At 37.6% G+C, this 20,167-nt stretch overlaps 1 protein-coding gene across 2 annotated transcripts in view; it reads right to left on the reverse strand.

The window, feature by feature from the left end:
- VWA8 (von Willebrand factor A domain containing 8) overlaps positions 1 to 20,167 on the reverse strand; it is a 400,056-nt gene that overhangs the window by 116,723 nt on the left and 263,166 nt on the right. For both annotated transcript variants that reach the window (XM_079778511.1, XM_079778510.1), the window contains 7 exons: positions 12,662 to 12,772; positions 11,709 to 11,773; positions 11,178 to 11,303; positions 10,034 to 10,143; positions 9,235 to 9,389; positions 5,545 to 5,740; positions 1,132 to 1,213 (listed from right to left, as the gene is read on the reverse strand). In XM_079778511.1, coding sequence (XP_079634637.1) covers positions 1,132 to 1,213; positions 5,545 to 5,740; positions 9,235 to 9,389; positions 10,034 to 10,143; positions 11,178 to 11,303; positions 11,709 to 11,773; positions 12,662 to 12,772 — 845 coding nt within the window. The remainder of the gene's footprint in view (positions 1 to 1,131; positions 1,214 to 5,544; positions 5,741 to 9,234; positions 9,390 to 10,033; positions 10,144 to 11,177; positions 11,304 to 11,708; positions 11,774 to 12,661; positions 12,773 to 20,167) is intronic.

The raw sequence follows: 20,167 nt of genomic DNA on the forward strand, positions 1-20,167 counted from the left end.
GTAAAATAAGTTCTTTCCTTTTGTAACTTGCACTAATAGTATATTTTAATAAGCATATAATTAATATGGAATAAAGACCTTTCCCAAATGACTAAAAGCCATTTTCCATTAAACGGACACAAGAAGGTATACTTATATATGTTGGAATAAGTAAATCTATTACTTTGGATATGTTTTCATTATTCATATTTCTTGAACCTGACTAAAGGGTAAAGGAAACTGTGTTTCTGAGTAATCTGTACTGTCACGCTGAGCTATTTTCTTCTGGGAGTTGGAGAAGGGGCTAAAAGGGGGATCTGGTGATACTTTAGGTCACTGACAAGTTCCAGTGTCCCTGGTCTTCCTGTGACACTGGAAGGCTTTCTGGGCTTCTCCGCTTAGGATTCCAAGTGATGTTTTAACCAGAGTGTTGTGAAGGCTCAGTCGCCTGTGAGGGAGTGTATGTGAGGAGGGGATGTCAGACCAACGCAGGTACACGATCAGGTTGAAGGCGCGCATGGCTGGAGGCTTCCAGAGAGGGATGGGCTACTGGCAAGGACCTCTGTGTTCAGACACCGAGCATCAGCCTTTCCTTTCATAGCCTCAGTGTAGCTAGTGTGAATGCTTTGCTTCCATCCCTGGACAATAATAAAAGCACTGACTGGCACTGAGTTTCATCCCAAATCTCTGAAATCCTTGGACCACAATGTGGCCGTCACTACTGTGCAATAACATATTTTAAAACAATATCAACCAAATGATATTTAAATTACTTTGATAGTTTGAATACATTTACCTCAGAAAACTAACATTAAATTAATAAGTATGAAAATTTCTATAATACCAAAAATGCTGTTTCAGATACAAAAAAAATTTATCATTAGGACATATCAATAAAAGAGAAATGAAGACTACAAGGCTGATAGATTTTTACCTATGTAACATTTGAACATTTTTCCAAAATGAAAATTAAAATTGCAGTAAGGCATGCAGAAGAACAGCAAGATATAAACCAACTGTAGCTGAAAAAAAAAGAGCTTTCTATTTAAGGAAGCAGAAAGCACACATTTATTCAAAGTACTTGTTAAAAAAGTCACTCTTTTTTCTTTTAATCTAACATAGAAGCTAAGAACAAAAGTGGAAATGGATTACCTGGGAATAGGGATATATCGGAGTTTTTTTGATTGAAGATCAGTGACTTCTATATAACCAGATGTTTGTGGAGGGGTAACATCTGCAAATGGTCATGACATGAACAAAGTATTAAATTACTACATGATACCAGTATAGGAACAACAATAACAACAAAAGCACAAATCCTATTTAAAGTGGAATGAAGTTATCAATAGCTTGAAGCAGAACCCTTAGGATTCTTGTTTGAGAGATGAGGAAGCTGAAGCTTATAGAAGTAATACAATCATGTGGTGGTTTGCTTGAAGCTATGTAGCTGTGTAGAGTAATGGAGATGGCTTTCAAATGCATGCTTTTCTGGCTCAAATCTATGATCTGTCTACCACTCCCCACAGCTCCTACTTGAGCTGGCCCTACGGCAACAACAGTTTAAAAAATAGCCCCATTTTACAAAATCTGGGCTACTACAACTTCCCCTACACAGAACCCATACTTTTAAAGATTTCTGTACATCTAATCTTATAAATTTTAATTAGAATGATACATCAAAAATGTCCACACTGAATTTATCACATGTAGTTTACAAAAAATAAGAAATATGGTTATTTTATATCATATTTGCAGTTGAAGGTTTTTGAGTAGGGCCACCTGAAAAACTCAAAATCTCTCTTACATATTCAACGAACATGGTTGAGCTTACTTAGTACCAGACATAATGCAGAGCACTGGGGACAGAGAATAAAGAGGTGAGGAACCCCCAGCATAAAGAGAAAAGTTATTTTTTGAAAAACAGAAAACAAAAATCACAAACACAGCCCTTAAGGACGTGGAAAGAGTTCCAGGGTGGGAATCACAGGCCTGGGGCCAGGTGTGAGCTGCAGAGCTAGGCAAGGAGCCGTGCCAGGGGCAGAGGGGCCAGGCGAAGGGAAGATAATGTGCAGAGACAGCAGAGGGCAAGAAGGGAGAGTTACTATGGTGATCTGACCTCCCAGCTGGATTGGCTGTCCCCAGATGGCCGTTTGTACAAAATGAACATGCTTATCCTAACTAAGTCAGGCACTGCCTGCATTGGAAATGTTGCCTGGGATATAAGGTCAATCTTGGATAAAGTTTTGCATCATATATCATTTTTGACAGTTCCTGCTGCTAAGACCTCGCTGAAGTAGATTGAATTATTTATAGACCCAGGCTCTTTGCCAAAAATGACCAATTATTGAAGCAGTTGGGATGGATCGAGCTGCCTAGCTTTTTGGCTTGCCGCTAACAGGAACTATTTTCATAACTATTAGTATTAAGTTAAGCTACTGCCATTAGCACTTATAAACTGCCCGTGAAAGCAAAGTAAGCCAATTTACTTTAAATTATCTTTTTTCTACATTTTTCTTTTCTTTCACTGTGCAAATTAATTTCATGGCATAAAGAGGATGAGAAAGTTCAATAATGATTACCTCTATTTAAAGAAGAGAAAGCAAGAATTTTACTCTTGCTGCTAAAAAACATTTTCACTATTAGAAAAAGCAATTTGTGGCTATAAAGTATTTCAAAAAATACTAAAGGTGGTGGCAGTGGTGGTGATAATTGTAAGCACTTTGAAAACTAGTCAGAATTGATGTTTACTGATTTGAAAATAAATCAGCTCAGAACATATGATTACATTAAGGAAGTAAAAAACCGTGGTCAGATCTCCCTCCCAACTTGGCCAAATCCTTGTCTATCCATTTTAAATGTTCCAACACTGTCAAGAGGATGAGGGCTCAATAAAGTTCCATTATATTTATAATCCAGGTGGATTTCAAAGGTAGGTATAAACTATATTTGTGGATTAGTTTACTAATGATGAAGGGAAGTCAGTACTGTAGTGTTCACGGCATCGTTCCCCTGAAGAGTGGGGACAGCTTACATGCACAGTGCCAAGGTTAGGAGGAGGTATAAACTGTCAGGCAAAGGCATCAAGAACATTTTCAGAGGGAAGATGAAATTACATCAAAAATTTACTCCTAGCAATGTAATTTGATGTACATTTGTCAACTACTAGTTAACAATTTTGTATATCCTGCAATCATGCTGATACCAAATCTTTGAATTTACTAAAAGTTCAAAAAACAGCATACTACTTTCAATCAAGAGTCATTATTTTGTGTTTAAAGAGGGGAGGCCTGTGACTAAAAAGAAGCTAACACTTAGCTAGAAGAAAAACAACTGGAAGAAAGCAATAATCTCTCCTCGTCTGCATTAAACAAAAGTTGTACCATCATTAAGCCACCAGGAGAGTAGCCTTCATAGTTTCTATTGATTTCCTTAATAAAAAGCTGATATGTATTAGTTTCTAACTAGTCAGATGGTTGGATTCTATTTACTTAAAAAAACTGAATTTTCATCAGAGACCTACATGAGCATAGATTAAGGAGTCACATGACAAAAGAAAAAGCAGTCAGCCCCTTTATTCCTCTCATCTCTCGTTTCCTGCTTCCAGAGACATGGTCAACTTTTATGCTGTTTCTTTGGTATTCACCTTCCTCCTTATGGCTTAGTTTTATGATGGTTTAGTTTTAGGGATCATCTTTTGACTTCCCACCATGGAAAATGAGAGTTTAACTCTTTTTCAAACACCCCTTCCCTGCCCAACCTTGTTTTTCCCACTCTCAATATATTTATATGAAAATGTTTGTTAGATTAATATCCAGTGCTTATATTATTATGATTATACTAGAGGCCCGGTGCACAAAATTCGTGCACGGGGGTGTGTGTCCCTCAGCCCAGCCTGCACCCTCTCCAATCTGGGACCCCTCGAGGGATGTCCGACTTCCCGTTTAGGCCCGATCCTGGTGGGATCGGGCCTAAACGGGCAGTCAGGCATCCCTCTCACAATCCAGGACTGCTGGCTCCCAACTGCTCGCCTGCCTGCCTTCCTGATTGCCCCTAACTGCTTCTGCCTGCCAGCGTGATCACCCCCTAACCACTCCCCTGCCAGCCTGATTGATGCCTAACTGCTCCCCTGTCAGCCTGTTTGCCCCTAACTGCCCTCCCCTGCAGGCCTGGTCACCCCTAACTGCCCTCCCCTGCAGGCCCGGTTGCCCCCAACTGCCCTCCTCTGCCAGCCTGGTCACCCCTAACTGCCCTCCTCTCCAGGCTTGATCACCCCCAACTGCCCTCCCTTGCAGGCCTGATCCCTCCCAACTGCCCTCCCCTGCTGGCCTGATCGCCCACAACTGCCCTCCCCTGCTGGCCATCTTGTGGTGGCCATCTTGTGTCCAAATGGGGGCAGCCATCTTTGACCACATGGGGGCAGCCATCTTGTGTGTTGGAGTGATGGTCAATTTGCTTATTACTCTTTTATTAGATAGGACTAGAGGCACGGTGCACGAAATTTGTGCACGGGTAGGGTCCCTAGGCCTGGCTGGCGATCAGGGCTGAGGCCTGCCTTCCCGGTCTGCCAGCTGCCAGCTGCTGGCTGGGGCCTGCCTTCCTGGGCTGCCAGCTGCTGGCTGGGGCCTCCCTTCCCCAGCTGCCTGCTGGGGTCTTCCTTTGTTCTGTGCCGCCCCCTGGTGATCAGCACTTGTCATAGCAAGTGATCAAACTCCCGGTCTCCCAGTTGAACTCCTGAGGGGACAATTTTCATATTAGGGGCAGAGGGGCCAGGCGAAGGGAAGATAATGTGCAGAGACAGCAGAGGGCAAGAAGAAAGAGTTACTTCTTGCCCTCGGGACCCCCCCCCCCCCCCCCGAGTGCACAAATTTTTGAGCATCGGGCCTCTAGTGTAGTTATAAATATAAGTTGATTTTTGAGAGCACTAATAAGTGAATCCATCTGCATAAGTCCCTGGCCTTTCATCACAAGAGTTTAAGCCAGCAATTTTCAACCTTTTTCATCTCATGGTACACATAAACTAATTACTAAAATTTTGTGGCACACCAAGAAATACATTTTTTGCAGATCTGACAAAAAATAGGTATAATTTTGATTCATTCACACCAGACAGCTGTTGTGTTGGCTGCATCATTTTTTATTTGACAATCTAAGGGAAAAGATGTCAGTGGACCTGACTAAGTAGTCAGGTATCTCATGTTTTAAAAATTCTTGCAGCACACCCGTGTGCTTTGGCACACCATTTGAAATCTCTGGTTTAAGACAAAAGTCAGATCTATGTCTAATATTCTAGTGATTTTTAAAAGTCTCCTTGACAACATATTTTAAGTAAAGTTATTTTATAGATTGTAATGCAAATTAAGATGAGTTCTAACAGCAAAGACTAAAACTACACAGTGTGGGAAGTTGAGTGAAAACTTTCTGAGTACATACAGGTCTTTAAAACTACTAGACCGCTCTTATAGTTATACTTATACATATACAATGATAATGATAAATTAAATATCCCTACCAAAAGGAAACTGCCTTTAACTACCTTGCTAAGTTAGGAAGTGGTAAGTTTCTTACCTTTTGGGTAGATATCTTTTAGAGGGACTTCTCCTGGGGGCAAAATCCGGACTATCTGATTTGTATCCACAAGAGTCACACAATTGCTCTGTTTTGGAGTTCCACTTTTCTTCTTCCCCCCATAGAATGCTGTATCAGTGACCCTTGATTTATGCAAAGATGATGGCCTTTTCCAAGAATAAACTTCACTGGGAGACTGAAAAAACACCAAAAAGAGATGAAGGTACTGAAGTACTATGAACCACATTCACCACAGCTTGGGTAATACAGCCCTCTATGCAGATACCAGTGGTAAACTTACATTTCACAAGTATAAGAAAATAAAATTATTCCTTAAACGTTTTGAATTTGGTACAGGAGATAGCTGCTTCACAAATAATCATAATTTTCAGACAAGTGTGATTATACAACATATGTTTTATCTTGAAATGAATTATAACTAAAAGGATGAAATATAACAATATAGTTTAAAAATAAAACAAACACCTAACACATCCACTAACTGGCATAAGGAATAGAACATTACCAGTATTTTTAAAAATTAAAGTGTAGTTGATATACAACATTGGATTAGTTTCAGGTTTACAACACAGAGACTCAATGCCTATTTTACCTTACAAAGGGATCACCATGGTAAGTCTACTTATCATAAGGTCCCGACAGCCCACACTGGGCTATGCTCATGCCTGAATGCCCTCCTCACCTTATCTGGACTCCCACACACCACATCAGGTTGCCCCTTCAAGGGGACACACCATCTTCCTGTCTGGACCGACTGCCATCACTAGTGGTTCCTTCCCCACCACAGATGTCCTTTTCACTTGCTCAGGTTCTGACCCTCTGACACCTCACACTGGGACAGTGTTTACCCATTTTTTTTTTTTTTTGGATTATTGGTTTTCTTACTCTTGAGTTTTGATAAATCTTTATATATTCCTAATACAAGTCCTTTGTTGGAAATGTGATTTGCCAATATTTTCTCCCAGCCTGTAGATGGTCTTTTCCTCTCTTAACAGTGTCTTTTACAGAGCTTAAGTTTTTAGCATTGATGAAATTTAATTTATTAATTTTTTAATAGATCACATATGAGATGTTTAATAGAAGTGGTGACAGTGGGTATCTTTGTCTTATTGATATTGAAAGAACTGCTTTTAATGTTTCACTATTGAGGATGATATTTGCTGTAGGTTTTTGCAGATATTTGGTATTAGGTTAGAAAGTTTTAATAAGTTTATAATAATTTAGGTGCCGCTGATAATGCTATAAAAAGTTAATAAAAGGCAACATACCCCTTTGTTGACAGTTTTATGAATAATTGAAAGAAATTCACATAGAAGCGAAAAGGAACTGTCTTATAGTAAAAAGGCTATGGTTTCAGGTCAATCACGCCTGAGCTCAAATCCCAGCTGACTTACTCATAATCGTTGTAGCCTAGGGGATACAGCCTCTCTGTTTCTGTTTCTTCATTTATAAAATCTTGTAGAAGTTCCTGACTATTGCATTAAGGCCTAAAAAATATGACTGGTATAAAATGCTAAAAGGCTGCATAATTGATGAATCCTTCATTAAACAAAAATTCATTGAACATCTATGTGATGGGTACCATACTAAATGTGAAGAATACAGCTTTTATATATATTTATTTTGTTAATCCTTACCCGAAGATGTTTTTTCCATTGATTTTTCGAGAGAGGGAAAGGAGGAAGGGAAGGAGGAGGGTGAGAGGGAGAGAGAGAAAGATAGAGTGAGAGAGAGAGGCTTAGATGTGAGAGAGTCACACATCAGCTGGTTGCCTCCCGCATGTGCCCCAACCAGGATGAAACCTGCAACCCAGGTAACCTGCCCTTGATTGGGAATGGAACCTGTGACCCTTTGGTCCAAGAGCCAATACTCTAAACACTGAACACACCCGTCAGGACAAGGATAGCGCTTTTAATTTAACAAGGTCACTAGTCCTATAGGCTATAAGGAATTTCTACAGGTTAATAAGAACAGTGCCTTATATTCAACTTGTACTTTCTAACCTTTTTATAGTAACACTAGAGGCCCAGTGCATGAAATTCGTGCACTTGGGGGGTCCCTCAGCCTGGCCTGTGCCCTCTTGCAGTCCGGGAGACCTCGGGGGATGTCCGACAGATAGGGAGCGGGCTTAAGCCAGCAGTTGGACATCCTTAGTGCTGCTGCGGAGGCGGGAGAGGCTCCCGCACTGCCGCTGTGCTTGCCAGCCATCAGCCCAGCTTCTGGCTGAGCGGTGCTCCCCCTGTGGGAGCACACTGATTGCCAGGGGGCAGCTCCTGTGTTGAGCATCTTCCCCCTGGTGGTCAGTGCACATCATAGCAATCAGTCATTTTGCCGTTCGGTCGATTTGCATATTTGCCTTTTATTATATAGGATTATAGTTTGATACTAATTTCTTTAATCAGAATACAATTTTTAAATAGTTATACCTTCAGAAAAATAGCTCCAGTATTTTCTATACTGATAGCAGCAAGCATTGTAGAAAGCATATTAAACATCTCTTTCATTCAATCAAAACTGCTATAGATACTGTATTTCAACAACATGTTTCATTTTCAGTTATATAATACCATAGCAAATGCTTTTTACTTGATAATTAGGAAGACATAGGGCAAAGTTCTAAGCCACATATTATCTATTGGGTTTTGAATTTCAAAAGTCTTTTACCCTGAAGTACTCTTTATTCATTAATTACATTAAAATTTTGAGGTATGTGAGACTGGTATACTATCAAGCAGAACTGACATTTTCATCTTTAAATAATTCTATCATCCCACCTAAAAGCTACAAAGGAAATTATGAAAATTAAATGTTTAATCAAAACACATGGAGCTACATATAGGGTTATTAGATGGCAACTTGTTCCATTTATCCAAGTTATTATCAGGGGAAGATGGTGCCTAGTTTCACCTAAAACCAATTACTAACAGCCTTGTCTTTATAGATAATAATAAATAACACCAGAAGGGTCCATCCAAAAGCAAATTAAGTTGATACCATCAGCATTCACAGTATAATCTGGATGCTGCCAATGCTATGATAAATCAGAGCAAAGTCAATGAAAAGTGAATTGATGTTTATCAGTGTTGAAAATTTTAATCTACAGTAATGAGATCCTGACATATTTCACTTAAAAAATGTCTAGAAGACATGTTTTTTTATTAGTCTCAAATTGTTCCTCTTGGCAGATTACATGAGCACACATTAGGATAACATGATCTAAAATCACTCTCAGTGGGTTAAGCATTTACATGCATCACACTTTAAATGCTAATTTAAAAAAGGCAATGAAGCCCTAGCCGGTTTGGCTCAATGGCTAGAGCGTCGGCCTGGGGACTGAAAGGTCCTGGTTTGATTCCAGTCAAGGGTACATGGGCTTGATACCCAGTAGGGGGCGTGCAGGAGGCAGCTGACCAATGATTCTCTCTTATCACTGATGTTTCTATCTCTCTCTCCCTTCCTCTCTGAAATCAATAAAAAAATATTTTTTAAAAAGGCAATGAAACTATTCAGGTAAAACATTTTTTAATGATTGATTTGGAAAACAGAATGTTGATCTGAAATGTTTATCAGAAAATCATTGCATTTTTAATTACCTCCTCAAATAGGCTTTATATTATAGACTAAATTAAGAAAAAATATTTATTCAATAAGTTAAAAAACTGATCTTACCATGAGATCTGGGAAACCAACAACGACTGTAGCATAACTGTTCTCATCTGAGAGAATTCGGTTAGGAGAGGCAATCTTTTGTCCCACAGCTGAACTCAGATTCTCAGATGATAGCTGCTCACTTGAAATTTTATGAGGTATGCTGAAATCTGTTTCTGAATAGTGTCAGAGAAACATTAGGTACCACATGCCGCTAAAATGCTCCTTGAATTAATTTTTATAAGATTTCATTCTCACCAACTCAAACAGAAAAGCACAAGTTAAAAAGGAGAAAACAGTTTGAATTACATTCATGTCTCTGTCTGAGAAAACTCAGTTTTGTTTTGTTTTACTATCAAGGCATTTTCTCAAAGTAATTTCAAGTATTTATGGCATTTAAAATTTTATTAGCAATGAATATTATCATTAGTAGAGCCCTGAAGAAAAGACGTGAAACTGACCCAATCCATGTTGGTAATGGTATGTTTTAGAGTTTTTTCATAAGTACTATTTACTTCCCCAAAACTGTGATGAATTAAGTAGAAAGCCTGATGGTCTATGTAAAAAGGAAAAATGCTATCCTAAAATAGACTTGGAACCTAAATGTATATAAAAATTCTGATTTGTCAGTTAAAAAAATTCAAAGACAGATCTTAAAAGACGGTGGATTCTTATCAACTATTTCCAGTGTAGTGGCTAAGTTTGCTCTTGGTATAAATTTAACATATGCTGATATTATTGCTGTTAAATGGTTCTAGAGGACAGTGTGTACATGAGCATGCACCCACACAGCCATAAATACAAAGAACACAGTGCTTACCTGGTGTAACTCCAAACCCTGTGCTGGGCGGCTCCTCCTTCAATACATACAACTGGCAAACCCCACTATCCTCAGATTCGATGTGTGCAGGCTTAGTTAAAAGGTATTTCCTGTAAACAAACAAAACACCTAAGTGAAAAGTTTTTATTTTTCTAGTAATCGTGCAGCCAGACTAGAAAAATCAAGTCTTTCCTCCCAAAGCCTCTTTTTTATATTTTTAGTATAATTTGCGATTCCCAGAGTTTCATTGTGATTGTCAACACCGTGTAGAAGGAGCAGTGCGTAATCACAATGCAGAAAACAAATGTGAACTAAAAATCTAGCCCTTGGTGTAAGAGGGAGGGCTGTACAAGAAAAAACAACGGCAACGATACGCACTCTTCTTACCATGGAGCCTGACCTCTGATTTGTGACCGGCTAAGGGACAGAAGCCTTCACTACAGTCATCTCCTTATTTGTAAGATTTCTGAGATGGTGCTGCAGAAATAGCCAGAAACCCTTTGAGCAGACTACCTCTGCTTGCCCGCAGGGGTGCGGAGAAGGCTGCCTTTAGCTAGTGAATAAATGCATGAAGGAGGGCACTCGGCATTTACTGTGCACCCTCTTCATGCCGAGAGCACACATGTCCCTTCCATCAAGAAGTGTGCCGTGCAATGGGGGAAGCACACAAACACAAACATAACCAAACGAGAGCATACGTGATCCAATGAGGAAGTAACTTCTAAGAGGTGATTCTGTGAAGTCACAAAAAAGCAACAGCTCTAAGATGGAGACTGTGGCCCTTTGAAGACAGGATAAACTGAAGATCTATTTTGAAGAATCTCTAGTTAGGCAAGAACACAGTGAGTTCTCAATGTGCTAACAGAAAAAAAAAAGCCCAAAGAAATATGGATCATATATAAAAGTGACTATGTTTTTACTGTTATTTTCAATGTGATCTTCTGAAACACTTTTATAATTACTCTGTAAAGTGACCTTTAATTTACTGTAATTTTCCCTCCTCACTTCTTTTAACTTTCACCCACAGAGGTGCCGCCAAATTCAGAAATGGTTAACAGACAGACACAGATAGAACAGTAAGGACGTTGGATAATCGGTAAGTAAGGAGGAGCGATAGCATGAGAGACTATGTAGGTCCACCCACTGATTGGTTTTGTTCTCCACCAGAAGCCACTTGTCCTCTGCTACAAGAAAAACTGTCTTGAGGTCGATGGGAAGTGAGATGGTATGAGTTCGCCCTTCTAGCACATCCAGCACAGTCAAGTAGCTCCTGAAAAAGGAGAAGAAAACTGTATCTGAAAGGAGATGCTCAGGGTAACGGTTGTGTAATTATGGCACAATCATTTTCAACCTTAAAAAGAGTATTTTTAAGACTAAGTAATAACGTAGAAAAATGTTAACTAAGCAAACAGTTATACAAAATTATAAACTATACATCAGAAGAAATAATGGAAAGTGCCAGCTGCCATGCTAGTGGTGGTTGAATAAAGGAGTTATGAGCACTGTCTCTTCTGATGTCTATTGTTCAATATTCTACAATGTGGGATGAGTTTCTTTTATAATAAAGCAGTTATAATTTGGATACATTAGTTTTATAATAAACAAATATATTTAAAAGAGGAAGTATAATGGGCAAAATAAGGACCACAGTTTAAATCTACAACCAAGAGCTCACCCTTTTTCTTTGTAGAATACTAGCCAGTTTTTGTGCGAAAATTCTTTACACATTTTATACATTTCCTAAAGACAAAACAAAACAAAATATCAACATTAAATGTGTCAGATGCAGTCATGTTTCTTCAGCTGTTTTGCTTTAAATAAAATTTTCAACATGTAAAAAGTCATTTTTAGAAGAGCTACCTCTTTATCTAGGCCAAGACTTATGGTAACATGGACTAAATATATGTCAAAATTTACTGGGAACTATGCACTAAAACATCTTTAGAATTGTTAAAAGATAACACCCAATACTGGTTAGAAATAAACGTGCTACCCAATGATTAACGGTGGAATTTATGCCATAGCATAAATAAATAGAAAATGCTTTTCTTCTTAGATTTGGAGACCTTCATGACATTTAAAAAATTTCTTTTCATGGACTTTTAAGACCTAAGTATGCTATCCTGCAGAGCAGAGGATAAGCCTTATTACATACCCATGACATTTTTCTAAATGGCAGAATAAATTCTTTGGGTTATCCTAAAATGTTTATTTATTAGTTTAATTTTATTTATCTAGTAGGTGTAATTAGGTATTGTACTCATGGGTTTATCATACAAATCCAAAACATAAATGCATATCTGGAAAACAAGTTAAAATGGTGCATGATTAGGAATTTGTTACAAATATCATACTCAAGTAGCTCATAATGTTCTATTATTATTAATTCAGTCCTGACAAGCTTTCATGTGCGTACAATGAATACAAAAAGAAGCCAATGATATGTAATGATATATGTATCTACATCTGTTTGTATTGTGTTAAAATCTACAAGTGCAGAGTAAGAGAATTCTCGTGTGCATTATAATAAACAAAAGGAATGAAATGGATGGGCAGGCATTCATGTTTATGGTTAAAAAGCTACAGAAAATCCTTGACAATTTGCTGGACACGTTGGGTATTCCTTACAGCTTCTTCCTTGTTCCACCAGGAAGGTTTCTTAGATGTAACTTCTTCTGAAGGGAGGATAAGACGACGAACGGCTCGGCCAATGGTATCCAACAATAGGATGACATTACTCTGGAAGTAAAGAGAACCGTGAAAAGTTCAAGATTTGTTCCTTTTTGCAGAAGCAGAAGGTTCTTGGCAGCCTGGGAGTAAAGGTTATAATGATAATCCAAATGGGAGATGGAAATATTGAAACACTAAAGATGAAGATGCCCCGTCATTTCCTTAACATAGAATTTAAACTATTAGATGGTTTTATGAAGATGTTTCTAATTATATGATGTAGAAGCTATTCTTTTTGAAGATTTTATTTTAAAAACCACCCCCTTCTTAATATAGGCTAGTTTTATTACATAGTAATGATAAAATTAAGAGAATTAATACTTTTAAAAAGTCCATTTACTTTTTTTTAAAACTTTTATTAGATATAATAGTAGTTTATGCTGAATTTACTCCTGGGCCATAAGTTTTTGTTTCTTCAGTTTCTTTTGGGACATCCTTTTCTTCTGTGCCACCTCCTCTTCTGGTTTAGAAACAATTGCTCTTTTTCAGTAAGAGTTCTTTCGCTGTGGCAGGGAGAACTCATGTATGGGTTAATCCACCCCTGGGCTCTGTAAGTTCTACACTGCATCTTGGGAGCTTTGTTCACCTGGATGTGCTCAATGACCAGAGAACCTACAGCTAAAGCTTAAGTTCAGCAGTGCTCTCTGCATTTTTTTTTTTTTTTTAATGGGCCTTCTTTTCTACTTGTGGGACTTCACCACATGTAGAAGCAACTTTATACACTCTTCTCTGAACGCTCTCTGCATTTTTAAGCAGCAATAATTCAGCAATCTTTTGGGGCCACTGACCCTGTGTCCAGTCCCACTGTTTTGCCTGGGCACCTTTACCAACTCCACCATTCTAACGATGGAATGGCACACATTGCTTCTATATAGTGACAGCCTTCAGATACTTGGTGGCTTTTTGAATATGCATAACTTGGTGGCCTGGGCAGTTTCATGAATGTTCATAAAGTGAACAAGAAGATTTGAGCCTCTTGATTTTGTGGGGTTTTCTGGGTCTAGTGAATAGCGAACCATTTTCAGAGGTCACCTCTGGCCACTTTGGGGAAGAAGAAGCAAGTCCATGTGCTTTTATCAAAATGACACTGAAAGAATGTTCTGTTGAAACTCTTTTACACTGTACACAATTATATTAAAATTAAATAATTAAAAATAATAATTCTTTTCACAAATCTAGTTCAATTCAGAAAATATGTGCGTGATATATAAAGATGGGTTAGCAAGAAAATATCAAGGACTACAAGAACCTAGCTAGTAATGAGTGTTTCCTCATCTTGAAATTCACTAAGGTTAAAAAACTTTCATAGTTGATATTGTAATAATGTACAAACAAGAGATTACTCCAGCATTATTAATCAGTTATGCAAGTGAAGTAATAATCTCTTAGTATTTAGAAGAGGTTTTTCAAGAAAATAAATTTTTAACTAAACCTTAAGCATTGAAAAGAAATGAACAGAGTCCAGCCAGTGTGGCTCAGTGGTTGAGCATCGATCTATGAACCAGGAGGTCACAGTTCAATTCCTGGTCAGGATACATGCCTAGGTTGCTGGCTCGATCCCCAGTAGGGGGTGTGCAAGAGGCAGCTGATCAATGATTCCATCTCTCTCTCCATCGCCCTTCCTCTTTCTGAAAAATCAATAAAAAATGCATTTTTTAAAAATACACATGAAATAAGAACTTAAAATTGAGAAAGCCAGGAAATATTAAATATTTTAAAGGGATGAAAAGTTGGCTTTTTTAAGTTAAAATTTGAAGACCTTTAACAGGTTTGCAAAAAGGCATCAGCAAATTGTCAGGCCTCGTTGTTACGTTATACAATTATCTCTTCTTTCTTTCTTTCTTTCTTTCTTTCTTTTTTTTTTTTAAAGTTGGGACTCCTCTATTATCCTAATTCTTATGAATTTTCATTTTAAGAAGTTCCTTTGGGGAAAATTAAATCACAAAGCACCCAAATAATTAATATACTTTGCAAAGTTAGAAAACAGAATATGAAATGTTTATTTCTCCCATAATATCTATTGAACCACTGATATTTAAAACACAAAGGAGAATACAATGGTGAATTAACTATGGCTCTTGTCATCTATTATATAATTCATTCAGAGAGAAATTTTTAAAATGTAAAAGGATTAATGACTCATCTGCAAATCTGGAACCACATAGTGTGATTTCAAATTTATTTTACTAGCTAGTTTTATTGAAGTGTCCAAGAATTAAATTAGTATGCATATCACATAGTTTCCTTCTCTGTCTATACTCAATCTTGGCAGTCGTAGAAATTTGACTAAGCATTTTGACAAAGCTTAAGTTTTTCCACAAACATCACCCTCAGAATGCATTATTCTATATAAAATGTAATTCTCCATTAAAAATGTATATTAAAATATTCTTTTTAAAAATAACATTTCATATAAGAAGTATTATTTCTGGCATTTGAAAGTTTGAAAATGATAGTGATGCCTGAGTTTTCCTTAAGAAAACATGTTAATAAGTTAAAAATTTACAGTTTCTATTCTAGATTAAATCTTTTTTGAGTAACTGTTTTTTTAAAGGAGAAACTCTTAAAAAAATAAAGGAGAAACACTTTTGTGTATGAAAATATATACAACATTAACATGAATTCTTAGTACTGAAGCAATCTGGGGTAACATTAACTTTTCTAAGCAAAAAAAAAAAAAAAAGTCCTAAAATTAATGTCTGATTCCAAAATATGATTAAGCAGATGATTAAACAGATATGATTAAGCAGAAAAATAAGTTACTACAGTTTTGCATTTTTCTTCCTTTTTAGGGTCTAATACTTATATACTCATAACCTGGTCCACTTAGTGAACTGAAAAACTGTATCTTTCTAAGTGACAGAAAACATGTATTTTCAGCCACTGCTGTATTTAGAATTAGTTTTTAGAAGCAATTGGCAACATGAAGAAGTTCTGTTGTTCCATCCTCTTAGAAGTTAATGGTTTCCTTCTGTAAATGACTAAAGATATATTCTGTCTGAGTTTAAAAATAGAATTTTGCGTCACACACAAGCACATGCAACTGTGGCTTTCGCGCTCCTTTAAGGGGGCAGGGAGGAGAGGCAAATGAGCAATTTTATTATGTTTGTATTTGACTGGGAGAAAAGTAACCTCTGGATGACCTCAATGTCCCAAAGTCTGAAATTCTAAACTTTGTACAGATGTAATAAATAATCTCATGGGGAGGGGGTGGAGCACTTTATTTTTAGGCATGGAGAAGTTTCCCTTTCCTTACTTAAGATTTTATTTTAGCAAGGGCTTTTGAACAACTTCTTAAGCTAACCAGGGAAATGCACCCAGAGCAAAGATTTATTTTTAAAAGACAAAGAATAGATGAATTAATGGAAGCACTTCTCTACACTATTTTAGCTCCGTTTTCATTTATAGCAGGACAGGGAAGAAGGAATTAAAGGCAGTGCACTCATTTTTTATTCCATTAGAACTATTTACCATTTGTTAACTTTTACAGCTGCATGCTGTTTATTTGGAATTAAAGAGGTCTTACATCCTAACAGGGCCATAATATAAAAAAGACAGCTAAGATATTCTCTCTGGAAAAAGAGGAGGCAGTTCAGATGATAGGCGGAATGGAAGTTTCCAGATAAGCTGAGCAATGCCTGCTCAGGGTACTGTGGTAGCTTTCTGGACAACTGTTAACACCATAGTCAAAAGGGTAAGTCAGATAACATGCTAGAATGGCAGGAGGCCACGTCCTGGCTATGGAAGTTAAGCATATTTTTTCTTTTCTTTTTAAATTAATTTTATTGGGGTGACATTGGTTAATAAAAGTATACAGGTGTCAAGTATACAATTGTACAGTACGTCATCTGTATATTGTATTGTGTGTTTTCCATCACCATTTACCCCTCTCTTATGCTCTTCTACTTTCCCTCAGCTCCACCCCCTTCCTTCTGGCAATCACCATACTGTTGTCCTTGTTCGTGAACCTTTTTTCCCCCCCTTTCTTTGCTTAACCCCTTTACCCTTCTCACCCAGCCTCAACTCTCTCTCCTATGACAGCTGTCAGTCTGTTCTCTGTATCCTTGAGTCTGTTTCCACTTTGTAGAGATATGGTCAGGTAATATTCATTCCATTGTGTAAATGTACCACAGCTGTTTTATCCACTCATCTACTGATGGGCACTTGGGCTACTGTCAAATCTGGGCTATTGTAAATGATGCTGCAATGAACATAGGAATGCATATATTCTTTAGAATTAGTGTTTTGGATTTCTTCAGATATATTCCCAGAAGTGGAATTGCTGGGTCACAAGGCAATTCCATTTTCAATTTTTTGAGATAACGCCATACTGCTTTCCACAGTGGTTACACCAATCTGCATTCCCACCAAGAGTGCACAAGGGTTCCTTTTTCTCCACATTCACTCCAACACTTATTTGTTGATTTATTGATGATAGCCACTCTGACAGGTGTGAGGTGATGTTTTATTGTTGTGATTTCAACTTGCATCTCTCTGAAGATTAGCATTTTTCATATATCTATTGGCCATCTGTATGTCCTCTTTGGAGAAGAGCCCTTTGCTCATTTCTTTTTTAAAAAATGTGTCTTTATTGTTGAAAGTATTACAATTATTCCCCCCCCCCCCCCATCGATGCTCTCCACCTGGCTCCTTCTCCCAGGCCCTCACTACACTATTATCTGTGTCCATGGGTTATACATATACACATGTAAGTTCTTTGGTTAATCTCTTCCTGCTCCCACCTCCCTGCTTCCCTCTGAGATTTGTCAGTTTGTTCCATGCTTCCATGTCTCTGGATCTATTTCATTCATTAGTTTATTTTGTTCATTAGATTACACATATAAGTGAAATCATGTGATAGTTGTCTTTCTTGGACTGACTTCTTTTGATTAGCATAATATTCTCCAGGTCCCTCCATGTTGTCTCAAAGGGTAAGAGATCTTTCTTTTTTACAGCTGCATAGTATTCCATTGTGTAAATGTACCACAACTCTTTAAATCCACTCATCTACTGATGCTTTTGCCCATTTCTTAATTGGATTGTTTGTTGTTTTTTTGGTGCTGAGTTTTGTAAGTTCCTTATAAATTTTGGATATGAGCCTTTATCAGATGTATTGACAAATATATTTTCTTACTCAGTGGGAAAAAAACATATTTTTTCTTGATGAAAGTTGTTGTAAGTGAATAGAGTATTAACCAGCAATGTTACCAAATAATTGAATCTTTTGAGAAAATAAAATACTTGGTGAGAAGTTAAAAAACTTTTAAAGAATTGGTATATGTAAATTTGACAGCTGAAAATTTGGCAGGACTGTTTGAATAAATAATCCATAGTTAGATTCCTGTCCAAATTTAATTGGCTTACAGAATTAAAAATCACCAATCAGTCATCATAAGGACAGATTTTTCTGGCTATAGAATTCATTCATTAGTTATTGATATTTTGTTGGAAATCTATAAAGTAACATCCTTATTCCAATATGCTAGAAACATAATTTTATAAGCAATATCTGGATATTCATAACTCCGCTTCTAGGAAAAAATGAAAAGAAAAATTTGAAAACCAGAAAAAAATTAATTAACGCACAATTATAAATTAAGGCAAGGCCTAAAGTTAAAGTTTACTTATTTATTTAGTGAACTACTGACATGTTATTTATGCAACATTTTCCTCTTGATTAGACACAATCCAAAAGTACTATTTCTTGGTAACACTTCACTTTCATAGTGACCTGAAATACTCGTAAGCAACAGCACTGCATTTCTTTACTATTTTCCTATTATGAATACTCTAAAATTTCTCAGACTATTCTTTCTCTAAGTATCTGAAGTGAGAGAGTAGGTCAAGTTTGACTCTGCTGGGGTCCATCCAATGTGGTTTGAATCTCAGGTCCCATGTAGTTGAGCAAGATGTTAAAATTCCCCAAGCCTTAGTGTCCTTCCATGTATATAATGCTAACTGCTACCTCACTAGGCAGCTGGAAGAATAACATGGGATAGTGTATGTAATCTTTATTTCACACATTGTCGGCATTTAACAATTGATCCCTTTCCTTGAGACACTCATCACTTCCCATCCAGGGTACCACACTCCCTGGTTTATTCACCTACTTCACTGGCCACTCATTTTCAATCCCGTTGGTGGATTTCTCCTCATATCCCTGATTTCTTAATGTTTTATTGATGTAGGGCTTAGTGCTCAAACTTCTTTTCTCTACCCACATTCACCCCCTGATGACCTTTTCATTCCAATGCCTTATATGCCAATGACTACCAAACTTATATTTCCTGTTTTGACCTCTCCATTGAACTCCAGATTCATCTAGTGGATCCCTAATAGACATCTAAAATGTAATCAAACACTTAATTTTCCCTGCAAAATTGATCCCTTCTTCATCTCAGTTGATGGCGACTCTATCCTTTCATTTGCTCAGGCCCTAAAACTTGAAGTTGTCCTTAATTATACTCTTTCTCATCCAATACATCTGATCTATTAGGAAATCCTGTTGATCTTACCTTCAAAAGATATCCAGAATCCATCATTACTTACAACTTCCATACTCCTCCAAACAGCCCTTATCTCTTTCTGAATCATGGCAAAAATCTCTTAACTAGTCTCCTTCATTCTGCCATAGAACCTATAGACTATTCACCACAGAGGAGTCAGAGAAATCCTCTAAAAATGTCAGAGCACGCCATTCCTCTGCTTGAAACCCTCTTAACACCTTCCCCTTCCACTCAAAGTTAGGCCCCAGAACATTACAATGGCCTACAACGCTCTATGTAATCTGCTTCCTAACCCCCTCTACCACGCCCCTGCTCCAACTTATTATGTGACCTCTTAGACCTCGCCTCCTTATACTTTCCTCCCTCATCCAATCATCCTTACTGCACTTTTTAAAAATTATATATATACTTATTGATTTCAGAGAGGAAGGAAGAGGGAGAGATAGAAACATCAATGGTGAGAGAATATCATTGATCAGCTGCATCCTGCATGCTCTCTACTGGGGATAGAGCCTGCAACCTGGCATATGCTCTGACAGGGAATCAAACCATGCTCACCCACTGAATTATGCTGGCCAGGCCCTACCACACTTTTTAGTAAAAGGCGAAAGATTTATGCGGTCTGAAGAGAAACCAGAGCATCCTACCACACTTTTTAAAGATGAAGAGGCAGGTTCCAGCCTCTGGGCCTTTGAAGTTATAATTCCCTTTACCTGGAAGTCTCTCCCAGATATTTGTTCTCCTCTCACCTCCATCAAGTCTTTGCTTAAATACAACCTTTTCAGTTAGGCAATCCCTACCCACCATGATATTGTAAATGGCAGTGTTTCTCCCAGCCGTGTTTTACTCTCTTGCTTTTTACTTTCTGCCTTAAAATACAATTTAATTATTTATTTTG

The sequence above is a fragment of the Cnephaeus nilssonii genome, assembly GCF_951640355.1.
Source record: "Cnephaeus nilssonii genome assembly, chromosome: 8".
Lineage (NCBI taxonomy): Eukaryota > Metazoa > Chordata > Mammalia > Chiroptera > Vespertilionidae > Cnephaeus > Cnephaeus nilssonii.